Source organism: Anoplophora glabripennis, unplaced genomic scaffold, assembly GCF_000390285.2.
Source record: "Anoplophora glabripennis isolate ALB-LARVAE unplaced genomic scaffold, Agla_2.0 scaffold2375, whole genome shotgun sequence".
In the NCBI taxonomy this organism is placed as follows: domain Eukaryota; kingdom Metazoa; phylum Arthropoda; class Insecta; order Coleoptera; family Cerambycidae; genus Anoplophora; species Anoplophora glabripennis.
Genome location: NW_019418452.1, coordinates 1 through 10,442, shown reverse-complemented (window position 1 = coordinate 10,442; position 10,442 = coordinate 1). Strand labels below are relative to the sequence as shown.

The 10,442-nt window shown below is 33.3% G+C and overlaps 1 protein-coding gene across 1 annotated transcript in view; it reads left to right on the top strand.

Annotated features, from left to right (window-relative positions):
* Positions 1-8,163, top strand: part of LOC111692643 — a gene marked incomplete at its 3' end in the record, with an annotated part of 11,328 nt that extends 3,165 nt beyond the window's left edge. Inside the window, exons 3-5 of the mRNA XM_023456714.1 lie at positions 7,578-7,747; positions 7,810-7,995; positions 8,104-8,163. Coding sequence (XP_023312482.1) covers positions 7,578-7,747; positions 7,810-7,995; positions 8,104-8,163 — 416 coding nt within the window. The remainder of the gene's footprint in view (positions 1-7,577; positions 7,748-7,809; positions 7,996-8,103) is intronic.
* Between the last annotated feature and the right edge of the window lie 2,279 nt (positions 8,164-10,442).

The window sequence follows — 10,442 nt, the reverse complement described above, 5'->3', positions numbered from 1 at the left end:
TTGTTTTCAACACCCTATATCTCACAAACGAAGCGTTCTAAGACCTACGTTTATAGGAACTTTTCTTATTAAAAAATGAATCTCTATCAACTGTTAAAATCCTACAACAAAAAACTGACTCACCCTGTATGTATATGCTTAAATTTTTCGGTTCCGTTCCAATAAAAAGAAAATTGAAAACGGCATTGGTGTTATTCTGACTTCAAGTCCGCTTTGTCAAATGGGGGCAGATATACCGGATGTATTTTTTAACCTGAAACTTCCGGTCTAAAAACAACCCCCGGACGAATAATATCTGTCCGGAAAATGGAAATATCGCAGGCCTCGGTGGTATATCTGTAAATTGCCGGAAAAGGGAGTTGTGTAGTACAGGGTGATCCAAATTAAATTCCCACAATGATTAACTTCGTTATTATTGAATCTGCAAAATTAATTGAATGACCTAAAAACTAGAACAAATAAAAATTGTGTTTGCGAGATATTATTTGATGAAATTACATTTTTTAATAAGGTATACCACGTGTATTACGTCATATTTGAATAAAAATATAAATCACATTAAATATGGCCCAAAATCTATAAATATTATGCCTGTTCGTGTAACTTCATAGGTTACGATTGTTCTTTTTTATTTTGATAAAATTGCCAATTTATTATCGGAATCCTATTTGAATAATTGTCCCATTAAGTCACGGCATAATTGTTTAAATTTATTGCGTTTTTCCGTAGCAAAGAACGTAATAAATATTACCCCTTTCACACTGCGGAGAAGATGGTCAAACTTTGCGTGAGAACGTCTCTGTTCTGGAAGTTTTAACGGAATATCATCGACAGCGGAACGATCTATCAGAAAATAGAAATAAAACGAAATTCAAGGCTCGAGGGAATTTTCGTGTGGCACTCTGCCATAAATACCACACAGCTGTCTTAAAAGCTGAAATTGTCTAGACGCATTGCGGATCCAGGTTTGACACACATCAATGTCGACCTCAAATTTTTCCTTAAGGGGTCTTAGAAACACGACCCATAATTGGCAATATTATTTTCTTTTCCAGAGATCTTCACTTTTTTAATAATCATTCCATAAAGTTTAACAGATAAAATTACAAAAACAATTCTTTCATTGTTTCGGCAATATTTATTTCTTGAATATTTTGTTTGCTACGATTTGTACGGGGTGTAAATTTAAGTGGTGGGTCAGTTTTTTTTACAAATAATAGTATCAAATAATCTCTAGTTTTGTAGTTTTGCTAACTATACGAGATTAATCCTCAGTAAATAAAACAGCAACAAAATGAAATCGTGATCAGTTTAAATTTAAACAGAATCCGATGCTATATTGCCGTCTCTGAAATGCCGCTACTGCTAGTTGATTTCACACCTGGCATGATGTGACGGGATGGCAAACGGGTAAAAAATAAACTGCCATGTTAATTTTGCAAAACGGGTACGCCCAAATACGACATTACTTCTTCATTCTGTTACGTTTATGTTTTAGTACGATTCAAGAAAGGGTTGATATGGTTAGAGCCTACTTCTTGTCAGGAGAAAACGATGCTGTTGCAAGAAGATGAACATTTTTTTAAATTTAACTGTCTAAAATTGATGTTTAGGTATTAATTACGAAAATTCCTCATTTTTTCAATTATTGCATATTAAACTACGGCATAGTGAAGGGGTTTTCAAATGCATTTCACTTAAAAAGAATCTCATAGGAATTTTTTTGTTGGGATATATATAATTATAAAAAGAAACTTCACTCCCCCTTTATATAGGTAATATAACTTGCTATTATTGAACGTGTATTTAATAATGTTCTTTACATTTTCGGTCAAATACATAATTCATATCTATTTCGCCTAGTTTATTGCAAAAATCCATTGAGAGTTGCTTGGAACCGCTCCAAATATGGATTTTGTGGAAATTTCATTATTCCAGCGCATTTTTCGCAGAACCTTATCGCGTCAGACGGTCTGTGTTTTTATTTTCTTTCCGGTATTTTGACGGCACCCTATTATACTAATCGTCGCCTAACAGTGTGACCTAATGGTGAATTTCATACTCAATTATGCTCGGTACACATGTAAATGTGCATTAGCGAAATTGCTTTTCGCGCAACTTCTGAATACGCGTCCGCTAAGCGTTAAGGGGCTTGTTTGTTGACGTTATCTCCTACTACTTACCTAATTAGAGACTTGCTTCGGTTTTTTTTATTATCTCGACACGAGCCCTTGACATTGCCTACGCCGTGGAAATCGATGTGGGTTGATTTATGACCTTTGGAATTTTTAACGGGATGGTTTTCGTATTTGAAATTTATTAATAGATGGATATTGGGTCGGGCCTTGTCGAGAGGCTGACTCATTTATGATATATTTGGCGGAGTTCATAAATTTTCTACAGCGACCTCTTAATTCTGATCACCAACAAGGTGTGGGTTATAAAACAACCCTCGAGACAGTCGAATATTTTAAATTATTCGTAGTTTATGCGAATATTTGTAGTGAAATATTCGTCATAATGCTTTAATAACTCATCTATCTATAGAGTACAAAATAGAAAGGTACAAAAGATAATCTCATACATCATCTTCAGTGTTTACCATGTGAAATATTCGTCACAATACTTTTGCATCTTATTTATAGAATACAAAATAAACAGACAGTAAAGACAGTCTCAGATATTACTGTTAATTTGATTTTTTCTAGTTGGCTTAATCGAGTATCTTAAAATATTCCAAGTTTAAGTGAATATTTGCAGTAAAATATTCATCACAATGCTTTTGCAACTCATGTAGGCATAGCGTGCGAAATAGAGATAATAAAAAAGACAATCTTAGATATTTGTGCTAACTCATGTTTTTCTGTTTCCTACATCGAATACTCGAAATTTACGCAGTTAATATTCGACATAGTGCTTTTGCGACTGATTTATAGACTATGAAATAGAAGGATAATAGAAAAGATTACTTGATTGTTTCCAATTATCTAAACCGAATGTGATAAAAATTTCAAAATTATAAATACTTACAGTGAAATATTCGTCACATTGTTTGTACGGCTCATCTATAGAGTACAAAATGAAATAATTGAAAATATATTTACAGATATTTCTGCTAACTTGATTGTTACAAGTTCACTATGCCGAATATTTTCAAATATTCGATGATTATGTGATTACTTCCAGTGAAATATTCGTCACAATGCTTTTACGACTTAGCTCGCAAAATGGAAGGATAATAAAAAAGACAATTATGCTGACTTAAAATTTTTCATTTTCCTAAATCGAATATTCTAAAATATTTGAAGATTACACAGTGAAGTATTCGACACAAAACTTTTGTGATTCATTTATAGATTACGAAATAGTAAGGTCAATTTCACACATATTTTTTGTTAACTTGACTGTCTCCAGTTTCCTAAATTAATAAATTAAAATTTTCAGTCATGCGAATACTTGCAATGAAGTCACAAAGTTATGACTCGTATATAGAGTAAAAAACAAATCATATACTTCTGCGAACTTGATTATTCCAAGTTGCCTATACCAAATTATCGAATTATTGTTTGAATACTTCCGGTGAAATATTCGTCACAATGCTTTTGTGAGCCAATTTTACTCAGATATTTTCGTTTACTTGTTTCCAGTTCTCTAAATCGAATATGTTCAAATAGTTTAAGTTTATGCGAATATTTGCAGTGAAATATTCGTCACATTGCTTTTTTTGGCTCATTTCCAGAATGCGAAGTAGAAATATATTAAAATAAAAAACAATCTCAGATAGATATTTTCGCCAACTTAATTTCTTTATAATTTTGTAAACTTAATATTTTAAAACATTCAAAGCTTATGCGAATATTTGCAATGAATATTCAGCACAATGCTTTCATAACTCATGTATGGAATACATAGGAATAAATAGGAATATTAAAAAAATTACTCATAGATTTCTGCTTACTTATTTTTTTTCAATTGAATATTTTAGCATATTCGAAGTTTATGCGAGTATTTGCAACGAAATATTCGTCACAAATGCTTTGAGTGCTTTTAATCTCTTCGTTTCTGGAAAATATTTAATAAACATAGAGTGTACTTTCTTTTCTCCTGGAAAAAAAGTATATAAAAGCGTTGCTCGGTGTAGCGGCTCACCAGACGATGCCGGGAGGTGTATTTTGACGAGACAGTAAACCCCGCATAAATAACCGAAGTCGGCGGACGCGGGGCCCCGAATATTTCTCCGGGGACCTCATCAACAATTGATGGCAGCGCGGGCGGTTGCCTGGAGCCGTATCGATCCCCCTCGGGCCGGAGCCGGGAAGTCTGTGTGGAAAACACGCCGCGTTACCGGCGCCTCCGCCATTACCTCGAACACGCCGCCGTGTGACGTCACCCGGCGCTCCGGGAGTGCCGCGAGGAAAGAGAAAGCGTCATCTGCTCTGCGGAACGGGCCCGTGTCAAGGGATCATGTCGGGGAGTATGAAGGAACGACGGGAGGCGGCTATTCCGCCGCCCGCGACCATCTGGTTCCAGCACGAAGGCTGTTGGGTGCGTCGTAAAAACATTACTCCAGAGTTTCCTAAATTGGTTTGGCATTTCTCTACCGATGAGAAAGTGTTATACCAACAATAGATTATTTCGCACAAGTTTTATTGAATTTTTTTCGTTGCAGTTGCTTGTTTTGCAGTTATCAATTTTTCTTTCAGTAAATTGTACAAAAAATTTTCATAATTCACTATTTTACATGATATAAGTGTAATAGAAGTTAATTCTATATTTCTATAAATAATGTTTAAAAGGATAAAGAACTGTAACCTGGAGCAAGAGCAAGCCAACCGTATTAAAGAGGAATAGATTTTTCTCTCTTCTGTGGCACTATAGGAGTAACGGAATTTTAAAATTCTTATAGCTGTTTTACATTGACAATTTATTGATCAATTAATTCATGAAGTCGCTTCATCAAGAAATTGGACAAGTGTAATGCACCAAATCTGCCGTCAATTAACTTCATGAATTTATTCATCAAGTTCTTGACGAATTAGAGCATGTTCTAATTTTCATCAATTTCTTCGTGAAGTTCAGAAGGACCAACCCAACAGATTTCCAGCCTCAGATCAATAATGAGGTTATGTTATTGGAATATGTAAATAATTGTGTGGCGTCGTACTAGTTTTGCATTGTTTTTACTGATTTGTTACTTACAAAAACTAATATTTATATAATATGTGTCAGAACGGTACCGCTGTTTATCACTACAATTATGAGTGGAAAGGTGACATTTTTGAAATGTATTTGCTTCTTTGATTCATTTGTAGAACTGATTCATACGTCAAAAAACTTGACAAAGTCTGTAGCAGTGAAAAACACGACACTGTTTACTGTTTACCAATAAAATCGTGAATTAATTCATGAAGAACTTCGTCAATTTATTCATGAATAAATTGTCAATGTAAAACAGCTATTAGAGATATTTCCAATTACAGGAAATATTAAATAACAGGATATAAGTGCAGTAACACAATAATATAATTAAAATGTATAATAAAAATACTTAACCCTCAAAGGTCACATTTGGGGCGGGCCACCTTGAAGGTCACACTAGTGCGAATTGGGATTTTGGAATCGGATGTCTTGATTAGTTGTTAACGAAAACAACGTATATAGCATGTAAGACCCCGTAGAACTTACGAGGCACACTTTGAAGGAACCACAGCCATAAAGACTGGGAACACGTGGCATGCCCTGGGGTTTTCAAAAACATAAACGAGTATGGCATATTACTCCCAAATTCACAAATCATTAAACAAATATATTTCAGCTAACACACAGATATAATAATCGACCTTATTCGGGCGCTGGTCAGGCATCACTGTCTCAAAGAATAACCTCTCTCAGTTTCGGCGTCCCGGACTACATTTTTGTATATACCCATAAATTACATTATTGTATATAGGGTGAGTCATTAATAATTATACACAGCTTAATGAATGGCAGATTGTTAACGCCAAAATATAGCGATTGAACTAAACATGCCTTACTCAATTGTTGCTTCGTTCCACAGAGTGTTATAGTATAGTAAGGTATACGAATCTCAAAAACTTAAAACGTCTGTATCTCGAAAACGGTTGAGTTTGTCGATTTGTAACAAGTACACTTTTTTTAGTTAGAATTGAACGTAGTTCAATAATTTCTAGTTAAAAAATTGAAAATTGTAAAATACAAAAAGTTGCACATATGTTTACGTTGGTAAGACAGTATAACCTCAAAAAACGTAAAACTACAAATTTTCAAAATAATCGGTCCATACATACTTAAAATATAGCAAAAAATCGAAAATAATTTTTCAACTTTAACACCCTGTAGAACGAAAAGGAACTACAATTGACTAAGGCATGTTTGGCTCAATCGCTACATGTATTTCGACGTTAACAATTTGCCATTAAGTTGTGTACCATTATTAATCACTCGCCTTGTATATCTAAATTTGGGTAAAATTTTTCGACGAATTGAATAATTAGTTTTGAAAAAAGTTTATTTGTTTATTAAAAATGCGATTGAAAAAAAAAATTTAGAAAAAAGGCTAATTCGTATTTTTTAAACAAATAATGGCTAGACAGAGTAAAAAAAGAATTTTGAAGTTCAGTCTATATTTTTAAGAAAAAAATTCCCCACATTGATAAAATGATATCGATTTTTCCGGGTATTTCGAATATACATAGACATGAATTAGAAAACACCCTTTATATGAACAAGGTTATATATTTTTTGTCTTTCATAATTTCCGTTGCGACGGAACAGTTCATTCTAAATAATGATGTCGTTGAGTTTGCCGTTTTTCCTCAATTTTGCCACTTCCTCTTTACACTGACTTAAATTGATGGGGTGGCTTGCGGAAGTTTTTATGAATGTGCCTGTAAAGTGGGAGAAGAGAACCACCCTTTAATTATGCAAAATAACTGTCAAACGTGAATAATTTATGTCGCAACGAAAATATTATGTAATATGTATTGTGTTTACAAAAACAAATACTATTTCGTAGTTTGTAGTATTAAGAAATTTTTCGTGGAAGTTATCAATTACATGAATATGTTTTTCCCCGAAAATAAAAAATAAGTCTTTAAAACGATATTTTTGCGTGTATAAAGGTATACCGTAGACACCCTGTATGGTAAATGTAGAAGGCAAGATTTTATTTCTTTCGCAAATTAGTTTTTTAAAGTTCTTATCTTTTCCTTTTTTTCACGACATCTTAGTGTAAATTCATAAAAAATATGTGAACACCAAGAAATATTTCATTAGATATAACTTTAAGTTTGTTGTGTGGGCCTACAAATATTTGTATAAACTAATAGTGGAACGTTTTATACTTGGAAAAAGTAAAAAGGATATGCTACTGCGACCACAAGAGAACACATTTATCAGCAAAGCATTAATAATCCTACTAATCTTCGTCGTCATTATATTAATAGTTATTTTTAATTGTTTTTACGTGCAACTAATTTTACGCGGCTTGGCTTACGTGTATTTGTAGTGTAACGACATGCTTTAGCGGTATTTATACGGTCTTTTTGCCTTCGCAGCGACCGAGGTCAGGTGCCAGGAGAAGACCAGGGGCGGCCTGCGTTACGAGGTCATCCTCGGCGAGCCGGAGGTCAAGACAGCTCCTCCCAAGAAGCAGCTCTCCCCCAAAAGCAGCATGTCCGTCCAGGACATCGAAGAGAAGCTCAAGGCGGCCGAGGAACGCCGCCAGGTCCGTACTCGCAATATCTTTCGTCAAAAAATCGCAAATCACGATTTGTCCTCTTGTTACAGCAATTGGAATCCAACAAAATCGCAGCTCTATCGGCAAAAATGGTGAAGATCGAAGAAGCGTCCCGCAAGAAGGAGGAACAGACTAGTCAATTCATAGCTGCTACACGCGATGCTCTGGAACAGAAAATGGAGCTCCACACGGAGAAAAGAGAAGCTTACATCACTGACCTCAAAACCAAACTGAAGGTGAGTTTTCAGTCTGCGGTAGAATTTTTTCATTTGCCTAATTGTTCTAATAAGTCAGAAATATTTGAGAGGATGTTTATCTCCTACTATTTGTTGAATTTTCTGTAGTCAAGACGTTTCTGTTTTCCGGAGGCGTCTGACTCTTTTGGGACCAAGGTGATGACTAAGGTGAATTTGATATTGTGATAATTCCTTGATTTAACATTTGGTTATTTACTTCCTCTTGATTTTGTGTATATCGGTTTTGTAAAAGCTGTTTTACATTGACAATTTATTCATCAATAAATTGACGAAGTTCTTCATGAATTAATTCATGAATTTATTGGTAAACAGTGTGGTTTTACACTGCTACAGACTTTGTCAAGTTTTTTGACGCATGAATCAGTTCTACCAACGAATCAAAGAAGCAAATAAATTTCAAAGATGTCACCTTTCCACTCATAAGTGTAGTGATACAACAGCGGTACCGTTTTGACACATGTTATATAAATCTTAGTGTTTGTAAGTAACAAATCAGTAAACATAATGGAAAACTAGTACGACGCCACACAATTGTTTACATATTCCAATAACATAACCTCATTACTGATCTGAGGCTGGAAATCTGTTGGGTTGGTACTTCCGAACTTCACGAAGAAATTGACGAAAATTAGAACATGCTCTAATTCGTCAAGAACTTGATGAATAAATTCATGAAGTTATTTGACAGCAGATTTGGTGCATTACACTTGTNAAACAATGCAAAACTAGTACGACGCCACACAATTGTTTACATATTCCAATAACATAACCTCATTACTGATCTGAGGCTGGAAATCTGTTGGGTTGGTACTTCCGAACTTCACGAAGAAATTGACGAAAATTAGAACATGCTCTAATTCGTCAAGAACTTGATGAATAAATTCATGAAGTTATTTGACAGCAGATTTGGTGCATTACACTTGTCCAATTTCTTGATGAAGCGACTTAATTGATCAATCAATGTAAAACAGCTATAATACATGTATCAATATTTAATTTAGTTTGTGAAGGTTAAATTATTTCCCAAATAAAATCTAATCAGAGAATTTTAAGGCGGCACAAACTTCATAGATCAGTATCGGTGAATCTACTCAGGTGAACATAGAATTGAAAATTCGTTCACATAATTTAAGAACATTGAATATACAGTCTAGAAAGTGTCGATGTTAAAAATGGTTGCAAAGAAAATTGTGCGTGCTGGCGTTCGTAGCATGTGTGAATATTTAAAAAACTTAATCAGAAATAGGAAAAAAAGAAATCTCATTGTTGGTGGGTCAGATCATGGGTCTTAAAACGGAAATATGAGAGTGTTTCAGTAAAACTATTAGCGGATGCCTGTAAAAACCATGACTGAAAAAAGAAATTTAAAGAACTTTTACAGAAAATGTCACCCCAGTAAAAAATATACTTTATTGAAGCACGCTCTTTCAGCAAGTTCAAATTACAAGTAGTTTTAAGATATTTAGGAGATTCGTTTTCATCTCAGAGTGCATGAAACAGGTTGCGCAAAAATAATATTACACAAAAATTTGACCTCAAAAACACACACAATGGCATTTCAATGTGACTGAACACTTGTTCTCTGTTCAATTTAATTGAATCGGTCCTTCTATCAACGAAAAGTAGAAATGTCTGACTTTTATTGAATAGGGGCATTCTACGCCAAATCGACCATTTTTAACCCTAACCCCCTTCGATTTGGATGAAACTTTTTTATTGTTTTCTCAACTCAAAAAAAGATGAATTTTTGAAAAAAATAGCTTTTTTTTAAAGACCGTAACTTTTTCAAAAATTGAGATATCGGGACTTTTTTTTCTCAAAAATTTTGTTTTTAAATATATTTTATGAAAAAAATAAATCAAAATTATCTGGACCTATCACTGTTTTTTTTTTTTCAATTTTCGAAAAAAACGAAAATTTCTCGATGTTTACCATTTTTGAACATTTTTTTTATAAAAAATTTTGACATTTTTTATAAATCTCCAAATTTTCAAATTTAGCTTATTTCACATTTTGAAAATTTTTGAAAATGTATATAGAATCCCAACATTGAAAAAAATTATTCTATGCAGCGATTGATGACAATTTTAAAAAATCAAAAGAGGATGGTTTCAAAATGATTTATTTGAGTTCAATTACGTTGCATGTCTTTTTAAAACCCACTGTTTGTCCAAAAATGGACCAAAATAACGACTTTTTTTTCATTTTCTTTGTTTTTGGTTGTAATTTCCGAAAAAAAATAAAACTGTTATTCAAAACGATAATCTATTTTTTCTTAACTTTTTAAATAAAAATCGAATTTTTTTCATGTTTACCATTTACAAATATTTCTTTTATATATATTTTTTTCAATTTTGGGAAAAAACTGAAAAAATTTGAGGATTTATAAAAAATGTCAGTTTTTTATAAGAAAAAAATAATAAAAA